The sequence below is a fragment of the Lissotriton vulgaris genome, unplaced genomic scaffold (genome assembly GCF_964263255.1).
Source record: "Lissotriton vulgaris unplaced genomic scaffold, aLisVul1.2 SCAFFOLD_2536, whole genome shotgun sequence".
Classification (NCBI taxonomy): Eukaryota; Metazoa; Chordata; class Amphibia; order Caudata; family Salamandridae; genus Lissotriton; species Lissotriton vulgaris.
The window spans coordinates 146,887-159,591 of NW_028250569.1; the positions used below are offsets into that span (position 1 = coordinate 146,887).

At 50.2% G+C, this 12,705-nt stretch overlaps 1 protein-coding gene and 1 non-coding gene across 2 annotated transcripts in view; one reads left to right on the top strand and one right to left on the bottom strand.

Annotated features, from left to right (window-relative positions):
• Positions 1-3,045, top strand: part of LOC147663190 (spindle and centriole-associated protein 1-like) — a 113,432-nt gene extending 110,387 nt beyond the window's left edge. The window contains exon 4 of the mRNA XM_086950604.1: positions 1,155-3,045. Coding sequence (XP_086806730.1) covers positions 1,155-1,208 — 54 coding nt within the window. The 3' untranslated portion in view covers positions 1,209-3,045. The remainder of the gene's footprint in view (positions 1-1,154) is intronic.
• Positions 3,046-11,095: 8,050 nt separating this feature from the next.
• LOC147663191 (5S ribosomal RNA) lies at positions 11,096-11,214 on the bottom strand. The gene has a single exon (XR_015305366.1). It is a non-coding gene; the product is annotated as a 5S ribosomal RNA (ribosomal RNA).
• Between the last annotated feature and the right edge of the window lie 1,491 nt (positions 11,215-12,705).

The window sequence follows — 12,705 nt, forward strand, 5'->3', positions numbered from 1 at the left end:
AAAAGGATATTTCTTCCTCTAGACTCATCATATTAGAATTACCTCAAGGTGCCAGACTGGATATGTAATCTTTACAGCTGCTTCTCAGCAGCACAAGGTGGCAGTGCAGTGTCACTTGCGGCAGCTCTGGACTCCATAAGGACTTTGACAAAGACAGACAAGGTGTCGCTCTGTGCCCTGAGGTCATTTCCATTTTTTTCTGTGCCCTTTAGATGTGTATCTATAAGTTCCCTCTTGTGCTGCAACAGGGTTTTTCACAATTTTTCCAATCTTGAGCAGCTTACCTTTAGAACCTATATGTTCGACCCCTTTCTATTCTCCTCATGTCTGCAGACGTCTGTCTCAGATCTGCAGGACTTGTATATTGTTCTAAGGCTCCACCATGATTCCATCAAATGCAAGAAATGTGCTTTAATGGACACCAAGGAGACCAAAGAAAGGACAGCCAAGCTGTTCCTTGTTATGGCCTCGCAAGTTGAGGCTTCGCACTTTATTGACCTTCTCCAGGTAAGTGCCCCAAAATTTGGAATGTGCAGATGATAAATCTCCCCAATTAGCTTGACCTCTTCCGCCTGAAACCTTGGTGTTCTCTTGAACCCATCCAAACGCCTGGGGGTTTTCATCACCATCACAGCCACTGTACCACTCAATCAAATTGTAAATATACAAACGATCTCCCCTTCAGTCCTTCTTCATAGTCAAAGCAGTGATCATCTCACTGGAGGTCGGTACGAAAGACGTTTGTGATGGTTGACTGCGAGCCGCCCCCAGGTTTCTTTCCAAAACCTCTCAACCAAGTGGTATCGACGCTGACACATGGGGAATGATCTGGGCCCTGTGCTGTCCAAGACGACGAAAGCACATCAGCGACGTATCTGACAGCCAACCAGTTCTAAGACAAGTCTGAAGATCAGAGAGTGTAGGATATCATCTCTCACATCCATAAACGTGGACTTCCAATAGACTTGTATGTCCTGGTTGATAAATGTTCTTTCTCCTATCCCTAGTAGTGAGTTGATCCACCTTATTGCTTCATATTGGGGGACGGGGTCATTTTTGGAGCATTGTTCATTACTGTGTTGTGTCTTGTAGAATTGGTCTCATGTATGAACTGGGATACCTGTGCTAGAGAATCATTTTCTTTTTTTCTACAGGGCACACACCATGGGGAAGAAGGTTGGTTTGCACTCTCAAAACACGTCATGTAGGTGAAGATCGTCCAACTGCGATAAAAACAAAATGTGAAGTCACTGATGTTGCAATTATCGTAACTTTGGAATGTCGTGATGGGACTGAAGCGTTATCTTTTATGAAGCTACGCAAGATGCAACTGAAGAACTGTCATGGATTGTTCTAGAGAAGTATGCTGCGGCAAACCTCTGCTTATCTCGACTCGCCGCGCCTCTTGTCATGGACATTGACATGCATTGTCACCAAAGCTAATGTGTGCATCATTTGAAATATTCATGGAAAGTTACATTGATATTCCTTTGCCTAATAGTTTTCAATGAAAATCATAAGAGCATTGAGGATGACGCGGACCTCATGAGCTATATGGTCTTTACTAAGAAATAACAGCTCTTGGTGTACTTTATCGAACTAGAAGAGCCTGAACACTGCTGTTCAAACAAACAAAAGTCAAACTTAGTTGCATTGTTGTCTTGCCAAATGGGAAGGAGGTGCAGCTAGGGTAGTTGTAATCAAATTCTAAGGCTTTCCAGTACTGGTATGACAATATCGAACTGCATGACAACTGCAACGACAAATGTGTTCCGATTCCCTTAGCTAAAGCAAAATGTGTAAATGAGTGCCGACGTATTAAATCCTTGTACACACATTGCTATTCCAGTGTCAACTCATACACAGAATATTATTCAGTGATATCCTTTGCAAATGATCCCCAGACTCATTTTGTGATCCCAGCACATCCCCTGACACAAGTTACTAATCCAAAATCAGCCTCATACAGATTACCATTCCAAAACCTACTACGCACACAGGTAACAGTTCAAAGTCTTTCCCATACATGGGACAGCATTCCATTCTTTTTTAAGATTAATATGACAAAATCATTATTTTATACAGGTTATCAGTCGAGTCAATCTTTTACACAGGTTATCATTCCAAAGTCATTATTTTAAAGAGGTTACTATTCAAACCAATCCTTGTTTAGATTTGCCAATCAAAAAATCACACCAAGCATATTACCATTCCAAAACCATGCCCATGCATAGGTTTCAATTCACCACCCTGTACTCGTTATTGTTTCAAAAATGATGGAATGAGGACAGTCCATCCCTTGCAGAGAGAAGCTTCTCTTGGTCAGTTACAGTCAACAACATTTATCTGAGTAGGTTTATTCTACCTACTGCAGTAGCTTCAACACTGTCAAAGAACTGGACTTGTTAATTTCACATGATTGAATGTAAGCCTTTAAATTATTGGGTCTTCCAGCATCTTTTATGGGATGAACACTCCTTGTACTGGCGTTGACATCAGCCTAGTATTATTGTTCAGTACAGAATAAGGACTAATACAAGGCTACCCCTGATTACTCTAAGCTGTGCAAATTCCTTCTCTACATACTTTGTCAGTACAGAATAAGTCACAATTATAATGCATTATCGAGCCTTAGTTTTATACTTGGGATGTGTCCAGCCACAATGAGCCATCGGTTTCATTACATAAATGAACAGGGGCTACTGAACGTCACAAAAGACCACATGTATCACCTCAATATGTTCTGTGCTTTGTGTCTGAAACCACTTTAAGTCCAAAAACCTATTCACACTTTGGACCTGATGTTTTACTTTAGCACAATTGATACTTCTAACAGGGAACAGAACACTGTCTATAGTGGCCACTGTGTGTTTTTTTTATCTAGGATAAACTCATGTTTAAATGTATCTGTTTATTTTTAGGATTAATTTATATTGCCCTTTTAGCACTTAGGAGGTTGAAGTGTATGTATATAGCCAGAAGCAATGCTGTGTTGCCTTGGCTACTTCAGTGTATCCTTAATAAAGTGCCAGTGTTTTATTATAATATATGGTCATTTATTTCCATAACATTTCATGTTGTTTGCCCCTCTTTTTCTAGGTGGCTCCAAAGTTGAGCCTGCAGGCTGACTCTTGCAGCGATCACTTGTTTGCCCTAACAATTGGTTTTGCAGCCCTGTGAAATCACATTTGTGGAGCTTAGCCACAGGAGGATGGGCCCTTTCCCTTGAAACACTGTGAAGCGATATTTTCTTTAAATAGTTGTGACTTTTCTGTTTCTAACCTGGCACCATTGATGTGGGACCCAATGGGGCACAGATCAGAGTACTTTTTGAGACACTCTCTTACTTACCAGCAAGCTCAAGCACAAGTGGCAAAGAGACAATGGAGAAAGAACCATTTATGTGGTCAGAACAGTTCAAAGAAATAATTCAAGACACGTTCTAATGTCCCCAGAGTGGGGCAACCAGGACTTCCTCTGCCAGGCTAAAACCCATAGGAGTATCTGTTGCCCATCCTGCCAGATCTGTAGGAGCATCCTTAACAGAAGAGGAAATGCAAACCGGAGACACTGGACCAAGGAGAGACAGGAGTTCCACCTATCTCCACCCCTCCCCCTCATAGAAAGGGCCAGTTGAAAGGCGAGAGAGATTGCAAATAATTCCACCAGAGGAACCTCAAACAGGTGACATCTCCTGAAATCCTCTCTTGGGAACTGTTCTGTTGAGGACAGGAAGATCCTGCTCAAGGTATCCGCTGCCACATTTTCCATTCCCAGAATGTAATTGGCAATGATAGAGAAAGTGATTCTGCACACAAGCGCACATTCTCTGGGTGACCACTGCGCAGGAATGACAGCAAGCAACCTCCTACCTCTCCCCAGCAGCCCATGTAGCACTTAGCAAACTAATTACCTGGTAGAATCAGAATAGTATGACCCTCAAGAGGAGTCACAGAGTGCAGAAGAGCTGTGGAAAAGTAGGATCTGCTTTCATGGTCACCCTCACTTTTTGTCTGGTGCTACGCTGTTTCTGACTAGTCTGACTGGGACCCTGCTAATCAGGACCCCAGTCTCTGTGCTTTCTCCCCTACATTGGTATGGTAAGTATTTGGGTACATCCCAGGTTGGACGCTGTTGTACCCTTATCATTCCATAGTATATGGTACTAAGGTACTCCAGGCATAGATACACCAGGGGGCCCGCGGACTGAAGCATGCATTATGCCACCCATGAGGCTACAGGCCTGCCATTGAAGCCTTTGTACACTTGTGCTAGCACCATTTACAAAAGATATAGGTTTCCCTATATCTAAGGTCACTGCACTTAAAACCTGTAAGTCACCCCTAATGCAGGCTCTTCAATCCTGAAGGCAGGGTGCTTGGTTCTAAGTGTGAGGGTGCCCCTGCATGAGAACGACACCTCTGCAGCCTTTGGAGTCCATTCTCCCTGGCTGTAAGTGCATCAGGCCTTACGATACATAGAGTGTCCATTCATCATTACACGATGACCATCTCCAAACTGGCTGTAACGACCCCGGTCAAGTTTGTTATCAAACATGTTAGAATCATACCTCCACTCCGTAAACGGTGTGGGAGTTATGATTCCATGCACTGTAAAGCTCCTCCAGGCGGCCCTTTGTGCTCCCATTACCAGTCTTCTAGACCCCGACAGCACAACATGGCTGCTGCCGACTAGAGATGCAATTCTGCCATCTTGCTGCTGAGCCAAGCTCGAGCAGGTGAAGACAGAACATTAGGTATCCTGTCACACGGAGGTGTGACCACCTCCCAGACAGGATTTAGTGTATTGGGGCCTGGTGGGAGAGCTTGCCAGCGCCACTCAGCCTGCTTGAAAGGCACATTTGGTGCCCTCCTTGCATAGTCCAGTTCAAACCAGTTCAGGGAGCCGCTGGCTCCAAACCCCTGTGCACTGTATCGACTTGCAATTGCAAAGGCTTGTTGGCTTCCTTCCACCAAGATCTTTGGGCTCCAAGTAGCCTCAACCTCAAGCATCTCCTGTGACCAAGATCTTCGTCCTCACCTCACCTCATCACTTGCACCGTGGGCCTGCATCTTTGGTGAGCTGCTTGAGGTCCCCTCCGACGTTGGACAGCTTGTGAAGGGCTCCTGGTCTTCCACAGTGTCACCTGTTCCTCACAGCTGCAGCGCCAAGGTCTCCGCCATCTCTCGTGCAACACTCTACTGGTCACTCCTGAGTGGCATAGACTCTGTCCTATTTGCTTGCAAGTACTTCTCAACTTGAATCCACCTTAGGGTTCCCCCGGACACTTTCACCTTTTCCAGCAGCTGTCTCTTCCTTAGTCCTCCATTGAGTTTGACGGCAGTTTCTGACACCACTTCACGCTATACTCCCGGCTTCCCTGGTGTAGGTGTCCTGGTTCCTAAGGTAACCACGGGGGGGAAGGGTGCTGTTTTAAAATTGCAACCGCAAATTACCCATTGACTTGTATTGAGCCTGCTGTCGTGTTCCCACTCTGAACACAGCCTCCGTGGGGTTCCTGGTTACTTACCTCTGGTGGTTCCTTGGATCCCTGGCACTTCTATGTCTTCAGGGTATAGTCTTGACTCGAGTCATGGTTCACATACCAATATTTCAGCATATGGTTTGGTCTTTCCCTGGTGACCACTGTGTATTTCTGCTACTTACCCGTTTCTATTGAAAAGTATTGTGTGCATTGCGTATATTTCCTGTTAGGAAATATCTGTATGTGTTAGTGAGTGTCTTATAATAAATACCTATTTTTATAAATACACTGTGTTGTTCTTTTTCACTTAATCTAAATAAAAAAGATTATGTTCTGGTAAAACAAGCTGCCTTACACTCCTTCTGGACTAAGCCTGGAGGCTTCTCTCCACAGCTACCACTTAGAGAGCTTTCTAAGGTTGTCTAAAAACACTAAAATCACCATAAGGGATGTCTGGATTGGTGCAAGGGCCCACTTATATAAGTGTGCACCATATACCAAGCCAACTTCTCACAAGAGCCCTTAAGATGGTTAAGAGTTCCCTACAGTGCAAAAATTGATCAGCCTTTCTTCTCTTTGAGACCAGATAACCTCCAAGAGGTTAATGTCAAGGTTTCCCCCTGACCCCCTCCTCCTCCTTAACTGGCATCAGATTAAGATCAGGCAAGATGATTAGTGGTATTGGAGGGGCCACGTTCACACCCCTGGAGAGACTGCCTGGCTCTCTGCCTCAGCAGCCCCCTGCTCGCTCCCAGGCTGCCTCGGACAGCAGAGAGAGGGGGGCCCGGAACCGGGGCCAGCGCAGCCCATCAGCAGCAGCAGCAGCAGCTTGCAGCACCTCCCCAGCCTTAGCTGGGAGCCCTCTGTCCTGCCTTAGGGCAAAGCTTTTCTTCCAGCGGCGGTGTAAAAGAGGGGCAAGGGGCTTGTAAAACTGCCCCCAAGTGCCTAGCCTTGCTTTGCACTGGCCTCTAAGGCCCTCTATCAGGCCACTGCTCTATGTGGCAGTGCCTGCCAGGCTACCGCTCTTCAACTCTGGCTCGCCCGCAGAAACATTGGGGTGACACTTTTTTTTCTGTGCAGCTCTGGCTGCAAGTTTCCTTTTCCTATTTATCCGGGACAGAGGCCTGATATGCACATCACATCCATGTCCAGGGCCCGCCCCGGTGTGCATAGAGAAGAGAGACTCAGAGGAGGGACTGAGTGCTGCCTGGGTGAAGGGTCCTCCTTGTAAGCGGCCTGACTTCAGCAGCCGCCCCTCCTTAAGGGCAGTGAGGCCCTGCCCCGCCCTTTTTGGAGAAAAAGATTGCATGTCAGGCTGAAGAAAGGACAGCTAGACAAACACTCTTTATGTTCAGGCCAGGCAGCCAGGAGCTGGACATGCGCTAAATGCACAGGCTCCCGGCTGCCTAAGCTGAAGTTTGCTGGACTGAGGACGGCACAGCTCCGGTGGGCCTGACCTCCTCAGCTCAGCAAATGTCCTGGAGGCCCTCCCCCTCGTGACAAGGGAGAGCGTCAGGGATAGCCTCGTAGCGGGGCGCTTCGTTTTTAAGCCCTGAAGTGCCAACGGCCGAGTGTCTGTCGCTGACTCTGTCCCCCATCCTGCTCTGTGACCAGTGAGGGACTGCTGCCTCCCCTCATTGGCTGACCAAGGTAGCAGTCCCAACCCTCCTGGCAGCTCCCCGAGCCCTGCAGCAGCAGTTGAGTGTCGCTTTTTAGGTCTCGTCTGGGAAAAGCACGCGAAAGCGCGCTCTCGCTGCGAGAGCTATAGTCGTCGGCTCAGCTGACAACGAGTGGAGACAAGAGCTGGCCACGCGCCCAGCATCGTCAATGGGAGAAGGAGAGACAAGAACTGGCCACGCGCGCATGGGATTTCGTCGCACGCGTGAGTAAGTCGCGGAGCTGCCGACGTGCACGCTCACGGTGAACTCTCCGCCGCGCGCCACAGCCCCATGATGAAGGTGACGTCAGTGAACGCTCGCCGTCTCCGGCGCGTGGGTCCGGCCGGCGGCCGCTGCTCCTGGACTGCCGGCCCTCGCTGGACTTCCTGTGCTCCAGCGCCTGCGGATCGCTGAATGTCAACTTGTCGGAGTAAGTAGCGCGGCCCCTTTCTGCCCCCTCAAGCAGGCATCGGCACCCTCACCTACCCTCACTCCCGTACTGCTTGTTTGATTTCGCCGTGTAACGCCGGGCTGTGCAGCTGCATGCTACAGCAGAGACTGGGCTTTCAAGAAAACAGTGCCTGCAAAAATCACCCGCTAGTGCGCACAAACTCTCCCGAACCGCCCGGCCTCCTGTAAACCATGTTTGGAGAGCGGTTATTTCAAAGCCTTCGCAGAAGTTAAAGTGGGGCTTGGGTTGTGCTGCGAGACGAGGAGCGGCGCGAAGAGCCGAGAACGGCTCAGGCTGGTCAGAGCTGCTTTAAAGCGCCACGAGGCCTGCGGCGCCGGGAGCATTCACTGCATGCGTGTTCTGTGCCTTAACAGGACTTCCCCGGCTGACGGGGACTTTCAAGGAGTGAGCAGGTTCGCTGTCACCAGGAGCTGCAGTTCACGCGCCTCCTCTTGGCAGGCACCCAAGCCCGGGGGTCATGGTGGAGGCTGGAAATGGTTACATCTGCACTCATCGCCGAATTTGATGACGCCTTTTGGTGGAGTCGGAATACTGCGGACGAAGTGTTCACAAAGGCATCTAAAGCCACAACAAAGCTGAGCAAACTTTTACAAAATAGTTTTTTTTTTAAAGCACCAGAGACTGGTATGGCCAGCCATAGTGATACGTAGCCCATACTGTGGTGTGAGCAAGTATCTTGTCTGTAACCCAGTAAGGCCGTCAGACTCTCTCGGAAAGTGACACCGTCGGTACAGATCAAAATCTGCAAGCCTGTGCTCCACAGCAGCCCGTGTAAGGTTCAACAGGTGCACCAGCTGCAGGTACAAGGCCGGTACTGTGGCTGGAGAGTGGCAGCGGCGCTGTGGGCATCACCCTGCGGAGGGTTACGCGAATGTTCCCGTCATGCTCTTGGATCATGTCCCTTCGTGGCCCTGACCGTCTTCCCATATCCTGTACTCCAGGGCCTTAATTTAGCTCCATCCTTTCACTCCTGTCCACCCTCGGATCTTTGTAATATGTTAATGTGGCATGACCACATCACATCTGCCCGTCCTACAACACTCTTCCCCCGCCCCCAACCCCCTCACCTCCGTCAATTCCTGTCGCCCCTCCAATGCACCTTTCCCCTCACTCCCACGTACCGTCTTCCCATATCCTGTACTCCGGGGGCCTTAATTTAGCTCCATCCTTTCACTCCTGTCCACCCTCGGATCTTTGTAATATGTTAATGTGGCATGACCACATCACATCTGCCCTTCCTACAACACTCTTCCCCCCCCTCACCCCCCCAACCCCCTCACCTCCGTCAATTCCTGTCGCCCCTCCAATGCACCTTTCCCCTCACTCCCACGTCCCCTTCCCAGCAGTGGATCAATGGTAAAATCATGGTCATTAGCAGAAATGTGACTGGGGAGCTAGCAGAGGGACGGCCAGGGCACTGCAAACACCGCTGGTAGCGCTTCAGGCTCGGGGTTGTGACGCTGCTCCTCTTTCAGCAGATGGGCACACTGCGAGTTGCACCAACAGAGTTCTAAGTTGTGTTTCCTCAGCGATGCCTAGTGCGCGGCGCGCCCCGCCTAATCCACCCGGTGCCATAATTATATCGCTACCTCCAATCCCCCGCCCAGGCGAACTGAGGCCAAAATCCTTTTAACCCTTGCCTAGTTTACCAGTGAAACCCCCACACTCTTCCATGTGTTGTGGCTGCCACCCCTCTTCCCACCCCCTCCATCCTGCAGGCTTGCCGAGACTGGAGGTGGCAGTTTTTTTCGCAGGGAGCGCGTGCCATCAACACTTGCAGTTGTGCTGCTTTAATTAAATGTATTTTGTACCGAGATCTGGGGAAGTGAGTTTTAAAATTCGTACAGTAAAAATGCTGGACCAGAAAAAGTACAAGGTAGTCCACGTTTCAAAGTTACTTGCCCTGCTTGTAGAATACTATATGTATGTGTGACGGAGTGTATGTGTGTGTGTTTCTAGGCGGGAGTAAGAGAGCAAGAGGGCTGGGTGTGAGTGAGTTTTGCCTCAAAGGGTGAAGGAGAGAGTGGCGAATGTGCGAAAAGAAGGGCAACCGTAGTGGGCAAGCGTGCGTGATGGAGATGGAGAAGGGGAATCAGCTTGAAGTGTGAGAGAGAGCGAGGGTGAAATGCATGTGCGTGGGAGAGAAATACATGCGTCTGTTTGAGAGAGATTGGCGAGTGCGTGAAGAGAGAACGCGGGGACCGAGTGTGACTGCTCCTCAGCGTGTGAGATAGAGCAGTGAGTGAATATATACTTGATTAATAAATACGATCTAGTGACAATGATTTATTAAGAAAGTAAAGTTGTAACGTGTGTGTGTGTGTGTGTGTCCATCCATCCATCCCTCCCTCCCTCCCTTGCAACCTGCAGAGCTGGGTGTTGGGGAGGGGAACGAGGGCCGGCTTATAAAGTAGTTGGCGTTTTTTAGGGAAAGGGAAAACTGGGATTAGAATATGAATGGGGTCCAGGAGAGGGGGAGAATGGTGGATTACATCTTAATTGCTTTGACCACGGGCACTGACATAAGTTTTCACGCCCTCCTCCAAAGCAGCACCCTCTGACCCTCACACACCCTCACTCACCCTCACCCACCATCACTCACCCTCACACACCCTCACCCTCACACCCCCTCACACACGCTCACTCACCGTCACACACCCTCACTCACCCTTACAGCCTCACACCCCTCACCCCCACAACCCTCACACCCTCACCCTCAAGCACCACATCACTCAGGAACACCACCACATCACTCAGGAACACCACCGCATCACTCAGGGACACCACCATATCTCTCAGAGACACCACTCAAGGGTACCACCACGTCAATCAGGGACACCACAACATCACTCGGGGACACCACCACATCACTCGGGGACACCGCCACATCAGCTAACCATTCACAAACAATGTTTATATACGCCCCCTATTGCGTTGTGAATGCTTGTTTATTGACTGTTTGGTTCGTGCGTGTTAGTATGTATGAGTGTATGTGTATTTGTGAGTGAGTCTCCTGAAAGGGGGGGGGGGGGTACGAGTGTCTGCATGTGAATGCATGAGTGTAAGTGAGTGTGTATGCGTGTGCGCCCCTTCTCGGTTGTACTGAACGGCACTCGCTGCCTGCCTCTCTGCCTCAGCCCTCCCCCTGCTCCCGGGCTACTGGGGAAGGCCAAAAGAGGGCGACCAGGAACCGATCCTGCACCCGGAGCAGCCCAGCAGCAGCAGAAGAAAACCCTGCGCTGGGGGGTGGGTCCCCTGTCCCCTGTCCTATCTTGGGGCAAAGGGTTTCATCTTTTTTGACCCAGTGTAAAGTTCAGCCGAATTTTCAATTTCCGAATGGAAAGTTATGGACCCTGCGTGTTGTGGACTTGATGGCGTTTTCTTTTTGAAGAAAGATACAATAAAAGAATAGAAGAAATGCCCCCACCCCCAAAAAACAGAAGAAGAAAAAACCAGAAGTGCCTCTAGCGAGAAGCAAAATGCCTACAGCACCTGGTATTCCCAGGCGGTCTCCCATCCAAGTACTAACCAGGCCCGACCCTGCTTAGCTTCCGAGATCGGACGAGATCGGGCGCATTCAGGGTGGTATGGCCGTAGGCACGAGAGCCTGCCGGTGCAGGCCTCTTGTGCTGAGCCAGCCCCTGTCACGTCACCAGGCTCCCTTCCAGTGCATTTAAACACTTCCAGTCCCTTTAAACACCTGCCCTCCCTTTCAAAGTTCCTGCACACGGCCAAGCACGGCCATCTCTCGCGCTTGCTGAAGCTGGGACCGCCCTTCTAAAGAAAGGGGCCGGCACTAGCAGCAGCAGCAGCACCAGCACACCAGCAGCCTGGCCTTTTCATTTAACAAGCGCCTAGCCTTGCTTCGCACTGGCCTCCAGGCACTTCTTGCTTTGCACTGAGCGAGTGAGGTGAGGGCCCGAGTAGTCCAGGGCCCTTCAGGTCACCCGCCTGGCTCTCTGCCTCAGCAGCCCCCTGCTCGCTCCCAGCCGAGAGAGGGGGGCCCGGAACCGGGGCCGGCGCTGCCCATCATCAGCAGCAGCAGCTTGCAGCAGCTCCCCACTGGGAGCCCTCTGTCCTAGGGCAAAGCTTTTCTTCCTTTTCTTTCAGTTTTCGAGTTTACAGTTAAGGGCCACGCATATTGTAAACTCCATGCCGGATTTTGTATAAAATACATGAAAAAAAAAAGAAGGAAAAAAAAGCGGAGAGGAGAGGAGGAGAGCAGAATATGTTTTTTCTTTTTTTTTTTAAAAGTGCTCTTAGCGAGTTAGATTAGGTGTGATTGTGCAAGGGCCGAGCTTGGTGTCAGCGAGTGGCAACATACCTACAGGTATGGCCGTAGGCATGAGAGGCTGCCGCTTCAGGTCTCTTGTGCTGGCAACCCCCTCCACTCTGGAACCTGCTGCACTGCACCTCACTTGCACGCTTCACTCCAACAACCCTTGGCAAGCTTGCTACAGATAGCCAAATCTTCCTCCAGCCTTGCACTCGCTTCTTTTCCAATCACACACTGGCTCCGACCTCCCTTCAGGTGCCAGCCGGAGAGCTAGCAAAGCCGCAGCCTGGGCTTTTCACGTTGGGGCACATTTACAATAACTGGCGCATCCCTGCATATCGGCAGCAGGGATGCGCCAGTTATTGTGCGTCACGGCTGCGCCACCATGGATGCGCCGCACCATGGGGCAAAAATGGACAGATGCGTGACGCATCTGCTGCCGTAAAGGCGGCGCATTGCTGGAGTTGCGTCGCAGGCGCGACGCAGCTCCAGCAAGGCTCGGGGGTGCCCTATCCTTGAAATGCTGCGTCAAACCTTACGCCTGCTTCAAGCAGGCGCAGGGTTTTGACGCAGCATGGCCTTAAAAGTAGCTGACTGAAATCTTGTCGATTTCACTCAGCCACTTTTGGGAGGCGTTCTTGCGCCGTAACGCCTACATGTGGTGCAGGGCTTTACAACGTGATGCATCTCCCAGATGCGTCACGTTGTAAATACCCCGCAGAGTGGCGCTGGCTTTGCGCCGCCACTGCGTCGCAACGGCGGTGTAAAAGAGGCGCAAGGGGCTTGTAAAACTGCCCCCAAGTGCCTAGCCTTG